The sequence below is a fragment of the Aphelocoma coerulescens genome, chromosome 4A (genome assembly GCF_041296385.1).
Source record: "Aphelocoma coerulescens isolate FSJ_1873_10779 chromosome 4A, UR_Acoe_1.0, whole genome shotgun sequence".
Taxonomy (NCBI): Eukaryota; Metazoa; Chordata; class Aves; order Passeriformes; family Corvidae; genus Aphelocoma; species Aphelocoma coerulescens.
In genome coordinates, this window is record NC_091018.1 from 6484573 (window position 1) to 6505749 (window position 21177).

The window sequence follows — 21177 nt, forward strand, 5'->3', positions numbered from 1 at the left end:
CCAGTAACTGGAACAGTCTCCCTCTCTAGGAATTAGCCTGCCTGATGGTTTTTAAGCAGCCTCAGGAGCCAGGTTCCAGGCAGCTCTTCCACAGATTATTTTATGAACAGTCACGGGTCGAGTTTCACATTCCCAATTCAGCGGATAATTTGCAGAGGTTTTCCATGGCTCCAGGCCTGCTCCATGCTGCCAGGTGCTGGGCAGGAGGCGGGGTGGTGACCTCCCAGGCAGCCCCTCTTCCCAGTGCTGCAGAGGAGCCCAGTGGGTGCTGCCCCCAAAGCTGCCTTGGCTGCGTTGGAAAGGCCTCACAGGAACAAACTGCCCCACGCTGCCCTGCAAAGGCACCAGGCTGCAAACTGCTGGGAAAAAGGGTTGCTGGATGTGTCTCAAATGGAAAACAATGGCTGTCTGTGCCCTGGGCAGCCTTGCAGGGCTGCTCCCTGCACATCTGCTTGGGGATTAGTGATCCTTGAGCTGAGTTACATCCCTGCTCTCCCCCGGCGCAGCTCTGGGAGTCACTCAGCATCCACTGCCCGGGGGGCTGAACCGAAGGGCCTGAATGCCCCAAACCCCACATGTTTCACATGACTCTGCTCTTGGCTTAGCGGGGTGGGTGGACTGCAGGGTGGCAGGAGGCTGCAGGAGGGACAACAGGGGATCCTCAGCCCCCAGGGTTCTGACCCTGCCCCATGAGACAAAACACTTGGGCCACCTGCCTGGGCTGAGGGGCTGGGACTGCCCATAGGCTCTCCTGGGGCGGGGCACAGGGTCTTTGCCAGGCTGCTCCCAGGGGCTGCACAGAGGGGAAAAGAAAAAGAAAACCAGCTTTTGTCAGGCAGCAGTTGAAGAGTGGCAGCAGTGTGACATTGCTGATGTCAGGTCTGTCGGCTGCCATCAGAAGGGGAAGGAAGTAGAGCCTGTTCCTTGGGCTGTTGTATTTAAAGCCATGTGAAGCAGATTGCAGCCCTGCCCCTCCAAGGCTTGTTTCCTTTATGGAAAGTCTCTAGGTGAAACCTGCTGGAAATGAGTCAGCTTCCAAATCTAATAGCAGCAGAGGTGCTGAGCTTCCAAACACATCTGGGTCAGAGAGGGGAGAACTCTGCCATGTAAATGGCCCTCCTGGGAGCTGAGGGGTCTGAGGCAAACAGCCATGCAAGGAAAGGAGTGTCCCTCCTCTTGGCTGGAAGGGGCAAAGCTCCAATGACCAGGCAAGGCTGCTGGGAATGGCAGAAGTTGAATAAAGGGGTTGTGGGATGAGGGAGAGCAAGAAGAGATCACAGCAGATGTAAAACGCTCCGTGGTGAAAGGAGCGTGTTTCCCTTCAGTTTTGCTGGGGAGTATTTGTTTTGCTTTTTCAAGAAGAGGTCCCCGGTTTCCCTGTGAAGAAGCCTGGGCTGTGTTCCTCCTCCCACCCAAGCCCTGCTGTTCCTGCAGGGGTTGAGGCTTCGTTGTTCCTGACACAGCAGTGGGGCGTTGGCGTCTCCGTAGCATCTTCCATCTCCTGCAAGGGTGCCAGGGATCTGCGTGGGAGTGCAGAGCTCATTTGATGTGCAGGATATGGGAATGAAGCAGAACATTTACAGGCGCTTCTTATGTGCTGCAAGAGAACGTGTTTGGGTTGTAAATAGAGCTAAAGTCATGCTGCTCTCCCGTGTGGGCAGAGAGCAGCCAGGCACCCGAGCGGGTGGCGGCGGGGACACTGCAGGTGGCAGTCAGGACACTGGGTTGATGTTGTCTGTCATGAGCAGCACTTTCCCCTGGGGACGTGAAAGGTCATGGATGCACCCGTGTTACCCCACAGCTGTGGCCCCTCCTGGGCTCCTCATGGGACCCAGATCTGCGGCTCCTGCAGAGACAAAGGGGGCAGTGAAATGGGATGGCACATTCCTCCCTCCCAGGCACAGGAACCTGGAATCCTCTGGCTGTAAGGACCTTCCTGGAATGCTTCTGGCTGCCCAGCAGAGTTGCTCTGGCATTTCCAGGTGTCAGTTCCCAGGTGTGGCTGGGCAGGTGGTGCTGCTGGTGGCTCCCCTGCTCCACGCTGCCCTGCAAGGTCTGGCAAGTGCTGACCCAGGCCAGTAGCACAGATCCACCCCACTGCTCCCAGGCACTGCTGGGCTGGCAGCAGGGTCTGAGCCTCATATGTGTGGTGCAGGGTCAAACTCAGTGGTCTGCTCCATGACTGGAGCCACGAAACATTTTCCTGGGCTCTTCCTGTAGAGCAAAGGGAAAAAAACAGCTAGGGAACATTTTAGGCACTGACACATTCCCTGTAAGTTTGGGGCTAGATTCTCCTTCTCCCATGATAATTCTTTTCCTGGCTCAGGCCCCTGGTGTCCATGCACTCCAGGTTTCCCATCATCCTGGGGAGCTGCAGTGACAGTTATGTGTGGCCCTGGGCGTGAGCACCATGAGCCGTCGGGGCATTGCATTGCTGGGTGCCGGAGCCCTCGCTGGAGGAGAGCTCAGAAGTTCCTGACTCATCAGGAAAGTCTGTTGTGCCACTGCCAGCTGAGGGCCCATGTCACGAGGCTGCAGTTGTTCCCTTTTGTGTGTCTCAGCAGCTGCAGAATGAATCCTCACGCTGGATTTTAGCAGGACAGGTACCTCTCTCAAGGTGCCGCTGTGGATGAGGGGAGAGGGCCCTCAGCTTGCACACAGAGCACAGTAGCAACCTCTCCCTGACCTGTGGGACAAGCTAATCCTGTGCCTGCCTTGCTGTACACCTGCTGTGCCCCTCTTGTGCTGCCCTGCCCAGCCCAGCTGAACTGCAGAGCTCTGGGGTCTGACAGAGCCACTCCGGGCTGTTCCCACCAGGGCAGGAGGGAGCCTGGGACTCACCAGACCTGCCCCACGCTGTGCTGAGCAGGCTGGAACTGTGGGAACTTTTCCCAGCTAACTCCCAGATAGTTCCCAGGTACACTGGGGTGATCAGGTTGTTCCCCCAGGCATCCAGCACACAGCCACACTTACCTGCGTGGGCAGGTGTTTGCCCAGCCTTGCCTTGCAACCCAGAGAGATGGGAGTTTGGCTTGGCACTGTCAATGCTGTGCTGCTGAGAGGTTTCCTCCTGTGTGACAAATTCAGCCCCTTCCCAAGTTCTCCTTCGATTGGCAGGGAAAGGGGCTGCGTGTTCCCCCGTGGTGTGGGGTGAGTCAGCCCAAGACAGTCAGCTACTCCCACCTAGTCTTTTTTTTCCCCAGGCTAAATTATTCTTTTTTCAGTTTGTTAAAGGAAAGGTTTCATGCTATTTTTATTGTAGTTGGACTCCAGGTACAACTGCTGATCAGCGAGATCTTTTTGTTTCACTTCTAACATTTTGGGGAGTGGTGTCAGTGACCATGTCTACACCTGCTGCCTTTCCTCCTGTACATGGCCTTTGTGCTTCCTGGTGCTGAATGTGATCTTTGTCATTCCAGGCCATTTTCATTTGACACACTTGTCCTGGTCCTGGCAAGCACCTGCAGCTCTTCCCACGGCAGAGGTGCCAGGCCCATCCTGGTGCTGCTGGCAGCTGCCCAGGCAGGCCAGGCAGCCCTTTCCGGCCCACAGCTCCCGCTGTGACAGGGCCTGTCCTGCTGCAGGCCCTGGGGATGGCAGCTGCCCCTTCCCCCTGCTTGCCTTTCCCTCCATTTGCCCCTTCTCTGCCACCTACACTGCCATTTCTATAGCACAATTACTGATAAAAGCTACTTAACATCCTCTTACCTTCCCAGGGCCTTCTCTCCCTCATTGCCCAGGTAGGAGACCCTCCTCTCCCTTGCATAGATAAATACCCCTCATGCCTGCACATGGCATTCCCTCACACAGTTTCTGCCAAAAGGGGCCACCTCTTCTCATTTTTTTTGCCAGCCTTTAGATGGCCATGCTGGGGGTGCAGCCACATTGGGGTGTCCTGACATGTGTCCCATACTCCAGTGCCACATCCCAGCTCCACTGACCAGCCTATTCTTTTCTTACAGCCGAGTCCTTTAAGGAGTTTGCGGAGTTGCTGCACGAAGTGGAGCTGGAGAGGTCCATGATGGTGAGGAGATGGGAACTGGGCTCTGTCATTCTCGACGTGGCTAAATGCCAAATCACGGCCACAGCCCCATGTGCCTCGGTCTGAGGCTGCTCATCAGAGGGCAGCTGGGAGCACTGGGAATGTGCTTTGTACTCATGTGGTCCATGATCCCATGGCCATGGGCCCTGAGCACAGGGCAGGCACAGCAATAGGTGTGGAGGGCTGTGGCTCTCCAAGGCAGTACAGGAGGCACAGAGCCCCAGGCCCTGCAGCTGGAGGGGCTGCAGTGTGTGCAGGCTGCTCACCAGCCACTTCTGTGGTGAAACCAAGGGTTAAAGAGTAAGAAGTGCTTTCACTCCAGTTTTGCTGGGTGCAGGAAGGCAGGTGTCCCTGAGCCCATCTGTGCTGGCCCAGCTCCTGCAGGACAATGCACTGCCATTGGCTTCCTACTGCCATGTGCCCTCAGACTCTCCAGGCTCCTCCAGAGCCAGTGCTGGCTTCCCATTTCACTCCTAATTCCAGGAAAAACATGAAGGTTAGGCTCGGTGGAGAGCTTACAGCATGCCAGGAATGTGCTTCTTGGCTCTGCATTCCCCTGCCTCGTGCAGCAGCAGGAGCTCCTGCCAGGCTGGGCCAGAGGGTCCACAGGCAGGCAAGGAACAGCAGGAAACCAGGAAAGCACTGAGATACTTATTTATTATTAATTACATTCCAGGTACAGTGGCTCCTTTGGCAGTGGGGGGAGCAGGGGAAGGTATCATTTCAGGGATTGTGGGCACTATCCAACTTTGAAAGTTGGGGTTTTTTGTCTTCTACATGTAGGAGCAGTTCTCTTTTACAGCAGCTCCTGCAGGAGGTTTCACACTCACCATGTTCATCAACTTTGAATTCCCTGAAGGGCTATGGATGTGTGGTGTCCTGTCCCCTTCTCTTCCCCCCTCCCTTCTCTGGAGCTTGGGACAGAGCCTGTCACAGAAGTGGGGATGGGAGGAGACAGCAGGTTGGTCCCAGTGCCAGGATGGAGCTGGAGCCAGTGATACAAACTGGGATGAGCTTTCATGTGGATTCATGGTAAAGGTGTGCAGAGCACCATCCAGGAAAGCATCTCTCAGACATGAGTGGAAAAGACACAGGCAGGCTTTCCCTTTTCCCTAGCTGTTCCTGTTACAGAAAACCTTCTGGCTGAATCTCGAGAGAAGGGAAGTCCATCCTTTATTTGAGAGCAGCCTTGTTAGATCAGGGTGAGGGACACCCCCTATCATCCACAGGACACTCCCAAAGCCTCCTGGGCTGTGGTTGGGATTTGCTGTGTGTTACCAATGGGGAAGAGCAGGTACAGATGGGTTAAGTGACTTCACGTACAGACAGAGAAGAAGTTTCCAGTCAAAAACATTAAAATCTCAAAGTTCTTGGCTTCTAGCCCTGTTCAGCCTCTGTTTAGGAGAAAATTGATCAGCATCCCGCAACTAAAATGCTTTTTCTTTGCACTGTAGGTGCAGAACGCAAGTGATTTGCTGATAAAACCTTTGGAAAACTTCCGGAAGGAGCAGATAGGGTTCACCAAGGTAAGGCTTGTTTGTTTGTTTGTTTTCAGTGTAAACAGACTTGTTTTCTGTTACTGTGTTTGAATTCAGATTTTTCTCGTGGTGTTGTTAACGAGCAGACAGTTGCTCTACTGCATTCTGACTTCTGGCGCTCAGAAACTCCCTGTTCAATGCTGGCTTTCAGCTGCTGGCATGAGAGTTTGTGCTGTGACTTTTAGTCTGATTTTTCAATCATAAGAGGCTCCAAAATCTTTTCCTGAATTCTTTGGGTTCTCTCCTGGCCTGATTCCAGCATTGCCTCCATCCTGAGCAAGGAGTGCTTGTTTCAACCAGGAGATCCTCCTTGCTGCTTTTTCTCCTCTCCCCTTTGTTCAGTCAGTGCTGTTGAGAACAAAATACTTTCAGCAGAGAAGTGTGTGGTAGAGTGGGAGGGAGGAAGGGAAAGAGAGGAAAAGGGAAGGAGGGAAAGCAGCAGAGGCCAGCAGGCAGAACCTGATTATAGTTGTAGGGCTTTTGTTATGAAATATTTACATAAAGTGTCTAATGAGTCTTTCAGATGGACCAAACTTTTAAAGGAACAAGCTATAAAAAGCAAATTCTGCACATGTGGAGCACAAAAGATCATTTTTCCCTTGTCTGCTATCAAGAAGTCCAGGTTCCACGTTACTCAGTGGCAGCTTAAAATGGGGCTGGCTCTGACCCAACTCCGAAATGGAGATGTTTTGGAGAACACTTGGGGCTTGGATTCAGCCCAGCCCATCTGGAGGCTTTGACATTTAATAAATACAGGGTTTGAGAAGAGATACTTGATGGCTCTCCTGCCCTTTGCCATGCCCTGAGGACTGGTGTGTGGAACCCTCTGAAGAGCTACAGCCACGAGCATGGCAGAGGTGCTGCCCACGGCCCCTGCTCTCATGTCTCTCAGGCTGCTTTCTTCCCAGAGAGCCCTTAAGGTGTGTAAGGGCCACTTTGCCCAGAGTGTGCTGTGCCCTGAGAGCCGAGCTGCCTCCATGCACGGGCCATGTGCCTGTGTCCGGCTCCGCAGTGGCCGTGCCCAGCAGGCAGGCACAGGTCTCAGCAGGGCTGGTGCCATAGCCCCAGCACTGCCATGGATTCACCTGGCAGCCTGCAGCCCTCCCTTGGTCCCTGTGGACGGGCAGGGCGCTCTGGTGGAAGCATAGGGTGGTGACAGTGGCAGGACACTGCTCAGAGAAGCTGGAGAAGTGGCAGAGGGCAGGGAGTTGTTGCAGGTGGCTCAGCCATTGTGGTTTGGTTTTGGGTTTTGTTTCTTCTGAGGACCGTGAGCTGCAGAGGTGCCGGGGCACTGTGGTGGGAAGAGGGCTGTGCTGTGGCTTAGCACAAGTGCCCCACACAGGAGCTTACAGGGCAGCACCTTGCAAGGATCCAGGTGTGCTCACACTGACAGGGATGCACAGGAAGATACCACTGTCCCCAGTGCCACTCCAAAGTCTTGAGAGGATGCAAGTTTGGGAGTGAGCCCCAGCCGCTCCAGCCCCTTTCCTCAGCTGTGCTGCTTCCCTGACAGGAGCCTGTGCCACACACAGGGTATCACCTCGGGCACAGAGCCTTCCTGCACCTGCCAGCCTGCAAAGCATCCCCAGGTCATCCCCACCTGGCAGCAGAAGGTGTGAAGTACAAATTGAGACTCCTCACAGGGGGCTCTGTCAGCGTGGGTTCCTCCCATTGCTGCTGGGCCTGGCATCGCCCTGTGGACCCTTTCTGCTCTTCACCAGGGGCAGAGGCTGAGGCTGGGCTGTGGAACAGGCTGGAGACATGACACAGGGAATTCATGCCCTCTGCTTAGTTTCCGTATTTTGGCAGCGTCGCCTTCTGTGAGATGTTTTCTGTTCCCTTTGCGAGCTGCTGGAGCCAAATAGGAAGAGCCCTTGAATCGGGGCTTTGTGATGCCTCTGGCTGGAGCGCAGCCAGTCCGACCAACACATCTGAGTCTGCATTCACCCGTTTTCCCGGGATGAATGGAGTCTCCTTGGGAGGGTGTGCTCCCACACAGGGCAGCCCCGGGCTGTCACTGGGACCCCCTCCAGCCACTCCCTCCTGCCGCAGCCCCGTGGGGACACTGTTCTTCCTGTGACTTGCTGTCAGTGTGAGTGACTTGCTGTGCTGTGCCGTGCCACATCACAGATAAAAGGGAGGATCTGCGACCCCCTGAGCTGACCCACTTCCCAGCTCTGGCACTCATGGCAGGGGGTGAGTGTGGAAAGGAGCTGGCACATATGGAGGCCCCATCCCTCCCTCTCCATAGCCCTGGGGCTCAGCTGCACACTGTGGGGCTGGGACACTGTGGGAAGAGCCTGGCCACACTTACTGAGTCAAAGAGAATTTGAATAGGAAAAGTTGAATTCCAGTTTCACTTGGAAGGAGACAGCTTTTTTTAAAAAAACACAAAGCAAACAAAAAAAGAGGGAAAAACTTGTTTGGATGTACTGTAAGGGCAGGAGGAATGCTGAATAGCTGCACTGTTTGTCAAAAGTTCTTCCATAGGAGATAACATATTCCTAAAAGGACTTAGTTAATTCTGTTATTAATTTAATTAATTATAATTTTAAAAGGAAGGGGGGATAGTAACTTCTACTTGCTTTCATCTCTGTGGAAGCAGAACCTAAGGAGCATTTGAGAGAAAACAGTGGGTGAGGGAAAAACAGCAGGATGAACTCAGTGTGCTTCGATGGAACTGCTCTTTTTACACCCCTCGACTTTTTAGAAATCTCTTTTTGAATTAACTGCTGCTGCCTCATAAGAATGAGCTGTGATGATCCTCCATCCACTGATCTTGCACCCGAACCCCTCAGGTGTGCATGGAGGTGGGGGCTGCCAGCAAGCGAAGTGTGTTTCATTCCTTATGGAGAGGAGAAGTGGCCCGTGAGCTGGGCTTCTTGCTTGCCACTCACTCCACCTCTCCTAAGAGGGGAATTTCAGAAGATCCTACTTAGCAGCTACTGATTAAGGGGGAGTTTTTGCAAGTCTGTTTGCCCCTTTCCCCTTGGTCAGCTGGACCTGAAGCTGCTGAGGGGCTCTGGTGTCACCCCAGTGCCAGTGGCAGTCGGGGTTTGGGCAGGACCTGGCACTTGTAGAGCAGCCTCGTGCCTGCACTCGGTGGGATCTGCTTGGTTGCTCCCAGTGAGCAGTAAAAGGAAGATGGGTGGCACTTGGACTTGGCAAACCTTAATGGGAACGTGGGGCTGCCCTTTGCTGAATATTCATGAGGAACTAATTTGTGCTAATGTTTCCAGATTGTGCTTCAGTCTGGGTGATTTTTTTGTGTTGTTTTTTTGTCTTGGCTTGCTCTGTTCAGCAGCCAACTCAGAAGGATTTGTAGGTCATCCTTCTGCTGTTCAGTTATATGCTAATTAGCCGGAGTGGGAATGATTGGCAAGCTCCCTCTTAGTGCCCAAAATGCCATGCTGCACTGTGGTCCTGTTGCACATGGGTCCGTCTTGGACATCATTCCCAGTCCCTTCAATCCCCAGAGAGAGCTCAGTGCTCCATGTCCCCAGTGCAGCCGTGTGCCCCTGCCTGCCATGGGCACTGGCAGAGGAGGAGGCCTTCCCCAAAGGAGTTGCTGTCTGGCTTCCCAACTCCTGCTGCAGAAGGAGCTCCATTGTTCTCCCAGGCTTTTCCTTTCTCTTCACTAGTCTTTCCCTGAGCAGGGGTGACCCCTCTGCCCCAAGACCCACCTTGTCTTCCCACAGGGAGCTGCCCACGAGCTGGTGGCAAAGCTGCTGCCTGGTGATTTGTGGTCTCCCTATAGGTGCAGGCTGTGGCCATCTGTGTGGGCACCATGGCCACACACAGCTCATGGCCTCCTCCATGGGTTCTTGTGGCCATCTGCATGGGCACCACAACCTCCCACAACAATGTCACCTCTCCTGGGGACAAGCTAGGAGCTATGTGCTCCCAGGCTGCTGCATCCAGAGGCACATCCCCCCTGCCCATCCCATCCCTGCTCCCTGCCCATGGGCTTTGCTGTGCCCAGCCATGGTAGCACCAGGCTCCGGTGGGCAGCTGTTCCCTTGCCCTGTGCTTTCCCACAGCTCCTGGTGCAGGTGAGCAGCCTCCCAGCCAGAGAGCAGGAGAGGTTGGTCCCAGCTCTAGCCTGGAGCGTGGCTGCCTTTCCTGCTGGCCTCTCCACAGGGTGGGGACAGACACACACACACCCTATGTGTGCTGCTTGCTGGCAGCAAGAGGCAAGAGAGGACACCTGGAGTGGGCTTCAGCCCCTTTCCTGCTGTGCCTTCAGCTGCTTATCCACAGCTCTGCTGAGGAACAGGGATGGCACCAGTGCTGCCACCACCACCTCTGCATGCCACCTTGGTGGAGACAGCAGAACTCTAGGTTGGGTTTGGAGCTAGCTTTCCACGGCAGCACTCGCTTTTCCATCCCAGGACCTGCTGCTGGCACAGCCATCTCCTCTGAGACATGAGGAGGTGGCCACAGGAGCACTGTGCCTGCAGCCCCACAGCTCTGCTTGCCTGCACTTCTGTGGCCTTGGGGTTTGGAGGCTCCTCGTTAAGGAAATGGAAACAAAACAAGTTCCTGGCTGCATTAGATGGTGCATTAGTGACACAGACAGCCCAGGAGTGTGACCTTACAGACACAGGAACTGCTGCTCCACAAATGCTTTCATTGCGCTGGGTTTGGGTTTGCTGATCAGGGCGTTAGTCACGAGGGTGGTGGTTTGTTTTGATAGTCCTTCCTGGCCTCAGCCCCGCAGTTGCTGCACTGCTTAAATTAGGATTCACCCTTGGAGGACTCTCTGCTCCTCAGGATTTGATGTAGATCTCTCTGTTCTGATGTGTGAGGTTGCTAACATGGAGTCACAGTACCTGTTATTGCAGGGGGTGATTCCAGAGGATGCATTTCCCTTCAGGTGTCCTGTAATTCCAGGGTCTGCAGGGCAGGGCATGTAATTGCTGAGGTGAAAAGGTTTCCTGAGCTAAGCCTGCCCTGCTCCAGACAGTTACACAGAAGCAGGGGTAGTTGAGCTGGTGCCATTTCCCTATGGTAACTGTACTTTCACTACAGCCATGTCAGGACTCTTGTGGGAGAGAATCCTTTTCCCAGCAAGGCAGCTGACAGGAAGGCTTGTTACTGTTATCAGGAGCCAACTGTGCTGAGCCCAGGTAGGGGTTTTGGGAGCCCCCAGGCATCCTGGTGCAGGACATCCTGACAGACAGATGGAATAGTCCGTGCAAGTGGGAATGGGGAAGCAAAACTTCATGGCAGGGGAAGCTGCGGTCACTACTGAATTCATGAGGAAAATTCCTGATACCCAGCAGTCTGGCAGAGTCCACCTGCTCTGGTTTGTGGTGGCACTGGTGTATGCTTGTTTATCCATGAATTTCTGAGTGGGGGCATGAGAACAGGATTTCAGGGCTTTCAGCAGATAGGTGTTGAAAGATACCAGAAATTTCCAAGGAAGCTGGAACTTCCTAACTGCTTTCTTGAGCTTTCAAAACCCAGAGGATCTGGGCATCCCATACATACCTGCACTATGTGTACACCCGCTCTCAACTGCTTGGACCTGGCACTGAGGTTGCTGCCAGGCTGGAATTTCCTGATTTTAGTAATTTAGTTGCCTCCCAGGAATCCCTGATATCTCAGTTACCATCCGAAGTGGGTATTTTTGTAACCTGGCCCCTACTCTGGTTGTTTTGTGATTGCCAGTATCACAGTCAGTGCAAGGCAGGAGCCAACAGCCTGGTGCTCAGTTCTGCTGCTCCCTGCCTGCTCTTGGAGGTTCCTTCTCGAGTGTCTCTGTTTGCTGCTCTTGTTCATTTGTGCTCTCTTTGCACCACTGCTGACAGGGAGATGAGGATTTCCTGCCCACCTGTCGACCTTCTAGGCTTCTGCTTTCCTTCTGGTACTCTTCAGCAACAAATTATAAACTCTTTAGAACAGAAAGTTGCCGAACTCTAATGTGCCGACCTTAATGTGTCTCTGACATTGCTGTGTTTGCCCAGTTGTTTCTGGGCTGTGTGAACAGCACATCAGCAGACGGTGAATAGGCTTTTGATGTATGTCTCCAGTTTACTGGATATTGAAGAGATTGAGAGAGGGAACAGCACCTCATTGGTGCGGCTTTTGCCATGATGTTGGCATGAAAAAATACTTCTTATGCCCCAGAGTATTACTAGTCTGGGTCTTGAGGTGTAACTGCATCCAAGATAGGCAAGGGGCTGTGAAGGCAGAGCAAATGAGAGGTGGCCTCCTGTTCTCTGGCTGGGTTGACCAAAATCTGTCCATGGGAATGCAGTATTGCACAAAGCATCTTGGTGTTGATGCATAGTCTTATCTGGAGAATGCCAATAACTAGTTCTGCTTCAACCTCTTGCATCTACAGGAAAGAAAGAAAAAGTTTGAGAAGGATGGTGAGAAGTTTTACTCTATGCTGGATCGCCACTTGCATTTGTCTTCCAAAAAGAAGGAATCTCAGTTACAGGAGGTGTGTATGGAATTTTCCTCAGAGCTGGGTCCAGAAACAGCAGCACCAGCTGCTCTATGTCTTAAAAAAAGTGTGGGGGGAGATCATCCCTTCCAGTAACCCGTTGAAATTGATAATCAATTAAATCTACCCAAAGCCTGGATTCTCTGTGTGAGACCAGGGAAATCAAGCTCATAGTTCTCCTGTGTCTGTTGGATGCTCGTAGTGGCTTTATGTGTTGTCATTGCTTGATGTGTAAGGCAGTGACCAGTGGCACTGGCACAGCTGGGGACTGGCCACCCTTTCACCTGGGGAAGTGCTCTGGCAGCAAAATAACCAGTTATTATTCCTTTTGCTGGCCTGGCATCCTGCCTTGCTGCTGGATGTGGGGTGGCTGTGGGGGCAGGCAGAGGAGGGGGTTCCTGCCAGCTGGTGCTGCTGCAGGCATGTTGCAGCAAGGAAGGAAACCCAGCTGTTCCAGCCCACACTAGAGCAGCTGGATCTGGTCAGATCTGTCAGACCAGTTGTCAGATCAACCTCCAAGCATCTCTGCAAGGCAAACTGTGGGCTCCCAAACTCTGGGAGCATTGTGTGCTCCTGCCACTGCTGCAGCTCCAGAATTGCTGGTTCTGGAACACAGATGGAGTCAGGCAATAGGGTGGTGATGGTGGCCTTGTCCTCATAGGGTTGTGTGTGGAGAAGAGGCTTGTGCTAAAATAGCAAATGAGCTCTGGGAAAGCCTTGTCCTTGCAGAGTGAGAAGAGGTTTTGGATCCTTGAATGAAGGGAGACAGAAATAGACAGACTTAGAAAAATATCAAATGTTCCAGTTCAAAGGCAGGCTGGACACCTGGCAGGCTGTTTTTAGTGAGGACAGAACTATCTGTGGGCTGACAGACAAAAGCAAGTCAAATATTTTCAAACTACATTTGATGTATTTTCTTTTTCCACCTTTCCCTCTTTCTTCTAGGCTGACCTTCAGGTGGACAAAGAGAGACACAATTTCTTTGAGTCCTCCCTCGAGTACGTGTACCAGATCCAGGAAGTACAAGAAAGCAAGAAATTCAGTATTGTGGAGCCGGTAGGAGCTTCCTTTTCTCTCAGTCTCGTTGGTTGATGCTCAGATGTGCTGGCAGTGGCAGGAAGGGATGAGTTGCCAGCTTGGATTAGGTTCTGTGGGGCAGGAGTTAACCTTGCACCCTTGGCTTGCTGCATCTTGACAGCCTTAGTGGTGCTTGCTGGAGCACCGTGAAGCCCCAGGCCTGTTTCTTCTGGCTGGCTGTCGATCCTGAGGAACAGGCTGGACACTGTACATAGCTACAGGTCGTGTTACGGATTATCTTGGCCCCCTTGGGTTTGGCAAGTGCTGTCTGTCTGCAGAGGCACAGAGGTGTTACCTGCTCCACTCACCTGTCCCAGCCTGGCCTGCAGGGGTCCCAGACTGTGCCTGAGTGTGGGGACCCTGCCCTGGGTGGTTGCTCTGCCCCAATGCCTGCTGCAGTGGAGCGTGGGATCATGGGATCCTGTGGATCTTGTGGATGAGCACTCTGCAGATCTGCTCTGGGTCTCCCTGCAGGGCCTTTTGTTCTGGGTGTTTTATTCAGACAGATGTGTGGGTGGTAGCTTGGGCTTTAGGGACACTGTGGTGGATAAGCCATATCGAGGCTGGCATCATTTCAAAGTTGTAAGGAAAAAATAATTGTAGTTTCTGAAACCCCACACTCTGTCCATCTTTCCTTCAGTTATAAACACAGCAGTTCAGCGTGTCCCTTTCCTCCACTGCAGGTGCTGGCATTTCTCCATAGCCTCTTCACTTACAACAACCTGACAGTGGAGCTGACGCAGGATTTCCTCCCATACAAGCAGCAGCTCCAGCTCAGCCTGCAGAACGTGAGTCCCTGCCCAGCTGAAGGACTTGCTGTGTGACTTCTGTTCTCATTTGGATTTACACTCCTTTGATGGCAAAGTCTTTTCACCCAGGCAGTCTGGCCATGTTTGCATTGTGGGAGCTGCAGATACAGTTATTTTCTTCTCAGTTCACATGTGTTTTCCCCTCTCCTGCACAGGACAGTTCACAGGTCTATGAAATTGTTTTCTCTGGAAGGGGCTATTGCAGTTGCATCATTTAACCTGATGCATAAACAAGCCTGAGATTTTCTTTCAGTTTCATGAGATGGAAATTGTACTCCAAGAAGGCCTCTAACCTTGATCTTAATGGTAGTGGCTTCCTACAGGCTTGCTACATGCTTTGATAAGCTCCTCTGCTGGTCACATGTGCTCGTGGGGTAGAATATCTGAGTCCTGTTTCCTTTATACTCAGTCTTTCCTGACTGGCCTTCGTTTCTGTGGAACAACAGCCATAAATCTGAGCCAAGCTGGTTTTCCTGCTGGCTCATTAATTGGTCAGTGTAGTATTCCATCAGAATGCGTGGATTTTGTACCCCTTGTTGATGTGACTCTTTCATGCCAAGCAGTGTAGCATGATCTCCTTTGGGAGGAAAATACACCTGTTACCCGAGCAATGGGCAATGGTATGAAGGGGAGCTCAGGTGCTGCCTCTGCTCCACCCAGCCTTAAAATGTGCTGAAGTTCCTTAATTAAGGGAACAAGTGGCCTCCCAGCTATGGCACTCCATCACCATCTCTGCACTTAGTGTGACTCTTCAATCATCTCTAAGAGCCCAGTGGTCCTTATAGCCAGTTTCCATGTGGATTTGGGGAGTGGTTTCCATGTTTTGTGCCTTGGGAACCAATTCATTTCTGCTACAGCACCTCAGATTTATCTAGGAATAAATACCTGCAGCTCACTCTTTGCTCATGTTCAAATATGCTTCTGTTTGTTTTCTGTTACCAGACAAGGAATCACTTTTCCAGCACGCGGGAGGAGCTGGAAGATCTGAAGAAGAGGATGAAGGAAGCGCCCCTAACCTGCAAGCTGCCTGGGCAGCCAACCATCGAGGGCTACCTGTACACTCAGGAGAAATGTAATGGCTTTGGGATGCACCTGCATGCAGTAGGGAACAGGCAGGCTTGGGCTGCCCTGACATAACCCAGCTGTGGGCTGTATTCAGCTCCCATGCCCAGGCCAGCCCTGCTGCACCAGGTGTCACCGCTGCCAGGGCACGGCATGTCCAGGGTGTCACCTTCTGCCAGTGCCTGCGGTGCCTGGGGTGTCACCGCCTGCAGTGCCCGAGGAAGCACTGGCAGCCTCAGCTGGCAGCTTTGTCAGCAGTGGCACAGAGCTTTCTCCAAGTGACATGAGCTGTGGCAGCACGGGGCTAATTGCCCTGCGCTCCGATGAGATGGGATTTATTACTCCAGTGCCTGGAGCTCTGGCAGACTCTGCCTTGGCTGTGTTTTACCAGGATGAATCTGGTGTCCTGCCCAGCCTCCCTCTGGCAGCCTCTGCGGGCAGCTGAGTACAGCCAAGGTGGAACCAGTGTTGAGTTAAGCTGCTGAGAGTGAAACTTGTAATTCTGAGCAGAATCAAATCCAGCCAAATACAGCCTTTTCCAAACCCTGCAGCTCTCCATGGCCATGCAGCAGGAATGCTCAGGGGACATAAGTGTGTGCAAAACTGTGACCTCGGAGGCTACAGACAACTCTGTAAGCATTCATTCTTAATCCTATATAGAAATCTATTTATACATATCTTTTTATGTCTGTTTGTCCTGCTTTTAAAAGAAAGCACACTCAGTAATTTTAGACCCCAAATGTGGCATGTTCCTGCCTCCATTTGCTGCCTCTATTTATGCTTCCCTATAAATCAAGTATGAAAAGTTGTTCCTCCTGACAACTGCAACTTAAAAACAAATTACAGAAAAAATACCAGTTTAATTATTTCCTGTAAAGCAGTTCAGGTAAGAAAACAGAAAAGTGACAATAAATCCAGAAATAGGAACTTCAGAGTATTTTAAAGCTGCTTTATTATTGAGTTTTCACCAACAGGAACAAGCAGTGGGGTTTGTGAAACAGGCATTCAGGACATGCAGAATCCTGCCAGTGTAGGTCTTGGCTGGGCTTGGCCAAACCAGCCTGGCTTGTGACCAGAGTCCCACAAATGCCCTTTCGCCAGCAGTGAGCTGGGAGGGTGCTGGAGGCAGCTGCTGCCCTGTGTCCTCTCCTTCTCTCCCTCTCCTCCTCCTCCTCTCCTCCTGCTTCTCTCTTCATCTCCTCCCCCTTCTCACCTCCTCCTCTCCTTCTCTTCTCCTCCTGGCTCTTGCCCATGGAGACACTTGCAAGGGAGATATCCCCCAGGGCTGTCAGTGTCCATCCCCAGAGAAGGCAGGACATGTGGGCAACACTGACCATGCCTTGCTGGCTGCATCCAGCTACCTCCCTGTCCCTGATTGCAGCCTCTCGTGTGTTCCACAGGGGCGCTGGGCATCTCCTGGGTGAAGTATTACTGCCAGTACGAGAAAGAGGCAAAAACCTTACGGATGACGCCCATAGACCAGAAGCCTGGAGCTAAGCAAGTGAGTTGGACATCTGCAAACACTGGCCCAACCACCGGCCCACCTTCCCACGTATGGCCTCCTGTCCCGTGAGGGCTGACCCTGCAGGTGCCACAGAGCAGAGGGGTGGGCTCTGACCCCTCCCTGCCTGCACAGGGCAGTTTGGTGTCACCCGGAACAGGCACCCCCACGAGGAGAGGTCTCACTCAGCTGTGTCCCTGGGAGCCCAGGCCCTGCAGGGTTTGGCAGCAGATGTGGGTCGTGTGATGTGAGCAATACTGGCCAGTGCTGGCTCATGAGTTCAGTCTGGGGTGAAACTTGTGCCTCTCTAGACCAGCTGATGTTGATCCTTCCCCGTGCACAAGGGCTGGGAGCCACAAGAACTGTGGCAGCCACTGAAGTGCATGAATGACTCAAGTTACTACAGGAGTCACTGCTTCTAAATGCAGCATTCCCTTGCCTTGGCATGTGCTCATGGCATTGGTTTGTGGTTTGATTTATCCTCTCAGCACTGGTTCTGTGAGACTGGGACAGTGTTGGGAAAGGAGAGGGCAACAGTGCAGCTCCAAACTGCACTACAGTGGCAATTTGGGTAGCTACTTCTTTCACAAAGTGCTTTGGTTTACCAAAGTCTAGGAGTTCCCTCAGTCCCTCCACGTGACAGGGGAGGGATGGGAGGATGGAGCACAGCCAGTGCCTCCAGCTGAGTCCCCCACCCTGCTCTGCCATGGAGCAGGTCCCCGGGGCCTTCCCAGCCAGGCGCGTGTGCTCCAGTGTGTGAGCTCATGGTCTGGTTTTGGCAGGGCTCTGCACACTGCAGCAGGAAAATAAAATAGATGTTTTGCAACCCCTTGGCAGAGAGCTGGGCAAAGAAATGTACAAACTATTGTATGGAGAGATTTGTTGTCATTTATGCCATAAGCATGTCTAGGAAGGCCCATTACTGCAGATAAAAGCTTGGAAAACTTAGTGCCTTTCCCAAACTCTGGCAGTCTGGTAGCCTGCACCGTCAGGTCACAGCTGGCCACAAACCCACAATCAAATTACAAATTGACTCTGTTGCAGAGCACAGGGACATGAACACCCAGGGCCAGAGCTGAGCCCCTCCAGAGCACGTCTGCTCTATCTGGGGGGAGGAAACATGCATCTGTTTGCCATACAGAGTTTGTGTAAAGCCATTTGGACCATTGGTGGTGTGGGTAATTGGTACTGATGACCAGCCCCGATAAAAATTAGGACCCAGCTGTGTCAGAGCATGGGTGAGTGTGGTCCTGGCCTCAGAGGCCAGGGAGTGCCTTCCTGGATTCGTTGGAGCAGTGTTCCAGCACTGTAGAGGCAGAGTGCTGCTGTGTGGGGTCATGCTGTGAAGTCCAGAACATTCTCTGGCTGAGGGCAAGCCTGGAACTCGAAGCCTCTTACCTCTGCCTGTGATGATGGTGGGAGGACTTCGTGTGCTCCTGGTACCAATGCCATTGGAATGTCAGGACACACGCCATGGGCAATGCCATGCTGGGCTGCAGCTGAGGGGCCTGAGGAGTCCGAAATCTCCCACGTTGCTGTCCTCTCACCTTGGCATTCATGTTCTCTCCTAGGGCACCCTGGACCTGACCCTGAAATCCTGCGTAAGGAGAAAGACTGACTCCATAGACAAAAGGTTTTGTTTTGACATTGAAACTAATGAAAGGTGAGAGACTTCGCATCCCCAAACCCCACGGGCTGCAGCAAATCCCTTTTTGATGTCTATTAAAAACAACTTTTCTTCCTTTCCCTGCCTGTCCCTGGGGGAATTCCGCGCAGGTCCGGGACCATCACGCTGCAGGCACTCTCAGAAGCCAACCGAAGGCTGTGGATGGAGGCCATGGACGGGAAGGAGCCGGTGAGTGTTCCTGGAGCTGTTCCCAGCTGGAATGCGCTGCCGAGCAGTGTCCTCTGCCGGCGGGTGCTGCTCGGGATCAGCGCTGCACGATCGCCATGGGCTCCATGCCATTCCCTCGGCTACCACTGGGAATCTGGGGTTTCCCCCTTAAATCTGGGGATGTTCCCTTGCTGTGCCAGCCCGCCTGAGAACCGGCCTTTCCGAGGCTGGTTCGCTCCTATTCCTGCTCCTCACTGCCTGCCAGAGATGATGTTTTGTCTGTCTGTCCCTGCTCTTAGCCACCTTCTCGAAGATGTCACTGCCCACCCTGCACCCATGTTCTCCCACCTTTCTGTGCCTACTGGTGTTTCCTTCCTTCAGTCTGAGCAAAGCTCAGAGCCCTGCGGTTTGCCTACAGAACAGAGAATTTCCCTCGCAGTAGGTGCCCCACTGAAATGCAGGGAGGCAGCAGAAACTCCTTGATTGTGCAGATAATGGGTTCTTGCCTTATTATAAAATGACATTTTTATGGGACATTGTCTTTTTGGCTGCGATTGCCTCTGGGTAATCTCTGGGTGATTTATGAGTGACTTACAGGTGATCTACGGGTGATTTATGGGATGCTGCATTTTCTTTCAGAAATAAATACCAAATCATACTGGTCTTTTTGTTTCTTGTTCCCCCATTCCCTCTTCCTTTTTCAGATTTATCACAGTCCCATCACGAAGCAGGAAGAAAGTGAGTCACTTCTGTTGCTGTTCTTTGGGCTCTCACAGCCTCGAGGCCAGGCAGGGTTTTCCTTGCAGATACACTTATCCTCAATTCCTGCTGAGTAGCAGTGTTCCTGCTCCATGACAGCAGTGTCACTTCTGTTCTTGTACCACAAGTGGCTGGCACTGAGCCCAGATAAGAACAAGTTGCACAGAACTGCAACAAGCAGTTTTTATTTAGCCAGGAGTAGCGGGAGGTAAGGTTCAATTTGCACCTCCAAACCCCAGTGAGAGATTCTGAGAGATCTTAACAAAGATTGTAATAGGGCAATAGAGGGGGCATTGAGTTCCTGGATCTCCCACCCACCACCATGTCCCATGTCCCCTCTTGCAGCAGTGGGGTGTACCCTGCAGAGCCCTGGAACCCTCTGGGGCTCTGTTAGCTGGGTGAAACCTGCATTCTGTCTCAGAGCTCACTTCATCAGCACTGCAACTAGCTGGCTCTAATGAGCACAGAGGGAGCGTTCCCAGAAGCATGAGCATAAACCTGTGTGGCCGTGTTCACACACTGGGAGGAATGTGATTTGGGTCTCACTGAATAAACATTCTCTATTTGTAATAGATTGGAGCTGGTAAGAATTACAGTGGTATCACAGCCCTCAGTATCAAGCACCAGGTGGGTCTGTGCTTATTCCTAGGGCAGGGCTAAGAGACGTCTGAGCTTGATGTTGCTGTTGCTCAGAACAACCAGTATAAACCACCTGCTGAAAATGCAGGAATCCTGTAGGATTCCCCAGATCAGTGGAACAAGCCCTGTGCTCAGCTTTCCTCGGCACATCAAGCTGGATTGGTTTTGCTTTTTAATCCTAGTGATGTAGGTAAGCAGAAATTACACAGTCCCATGATGGGGAAGAGCTTTAACTATAGATTTTGCTCTGGAAGTGATTATTCAAGTCTTTATCAGACACATTCCAAATTATATGCACTAATATTATTATTATTAAACACCAATTTGCACTGTTATTATTAAATACAGAGAGGGTGTAGGGAGCAGTGCTGCAACTCATAATAAATTCGAGGAAAAATGGGAGAACATACAGAACTAATAACTCCTTGTCAGGGTGTCCAGAATTCCAGTGTTTTCCTGAGGATGTAGGGGATGCAGTGCAGGTGTGAACACTCTGCTGTGCTGGGGCACTGCGGCTCCGGGTGCCAAGAGGGGCTGGGGCTGGGTTGGGGGTGTCTCAGGGCTCTCCAGGAGTGCTCAGTCAGCTAACACAGCTTCCTTGTCCAAAACAGTGGAGCTGAACGAGGTCGGCTTCAAGTTTGTTCGGAAGTGCATCAATGCAGTGGAGACCAAAGGTGAGGAGCTCACCCGGCCTGGCCATGCTTCCCATGGCCTTGAGTTACCCTGTGGTTCCTGCAGTACAGTGTTAGTCACTGACACGGCACTTCAGCTTCTAGCTGAGGAATGCGTGTTCTTCGGGAGCAGAAATCCCACGTGGTCGGGAATGTTGTACCAAGTCGGTTGGGGTTGTATTTCTACCTTTCTGCTGGTTTTGCTCATGGTTTTCTCAGTTTTGGCCCTGAGCACACCCACTGTTGGGCAGCAGGAGAACAGCTCCAGCACTGGGGCCAAGGGTGGCTACAGGCTTCTTCAGCCCCAGTCTGTGAAGCAGCAGAAGCAGGTGGCAGGGTGGCAGCTCATCCTCTGGGCTGTCACATATCGTCCAGCCTGCACCAGTGAACATCCAGTGAACATCACCAGTGTGAGACAGGGGCCTGGATTAATCTCCAGATTTCTGGGGCTGTGGCAGTCAAGGCCAGCAGGGGCACAAAGACCCTGCTCGCAGAGCCAGGAGAAGCAGTGGCTCTGCCTGTCCCAGCACTGGCCAGTGTTTTCAGATTGTCTTTCAATGTGTTTGTCTTCTGTGAGGGGTTGGAGCAAACCCATGACAAAGCAGCACCCCCCCACACATGGGGTATGTGGGCTGGCGTGTCCCATGCCCTGGCTGTGCTCACCTCACCATGACATGGTGACCACGGTGGTGCTGGTGGCCACAGCTGCTGGGGGTGAGTGGAGCCCCTGCCTGCAGAGCCCGGGGAGTGGGACAGGGCCCAGGAAATGGGACAGAGCCCGGGATATGGGA

General features: G+C 52.6%; 1 protein-coding gene across 3 annotated transcripts in view; it reads left to right on the forward strand.

Moving 5' to 3' along the window:
• OPHN1 (oligophrenin 1) overlaps window positions 1–21177 on the forward strand; it is a 50944-nt gene that overhangs the window by 15049 nt on the left and 14718 nt on the right. For 2 of the 3 annotated variants that reach the window (XM_069015114.1, XM_069015115.1), the window contains exons 3-14: window positions 3963–4024; window positions 5497–5568; window positions 11930–12031; window positions 12980–13090; window positions 13795–13899; window positions 14863–14992; window positions 15534–15614; window positions 16383–16483; window positions 18055–18146; window positions 18260–18338; window positions 19022–19055; window positions 20327–20389. In XM_069015114.1, coding sequence (XP_068871215.1) covers window positions 3963–4024; window positions 5497–5568; window positions 11930–12031; window positions 12980–13090; window positions 13795–13899; window positions 14863–14992; window positions 15534–15614; window positions 16383–16483; window positions 18055–18146; window positions 18260–18338; window positions 19022–19055; window positions 20327–20389 — 1032 coding nt within the window. The remainder of the gene's footprint in view (window positions 1–3962; window positions 4025–5496; window positions 5569–11929; window positions 12032–12979; window positions 13091–13794; window positions 13900–14862; window positions 14993–15533; window positions 15615–16382; window positions 16484–18054; window positions 18147–18259; window positions 18339–19021; window positions 19056–20326; window positions 20390–21177) is intronic. The other variant, XM_069015116.1, reaches the window with a different exon arrangement.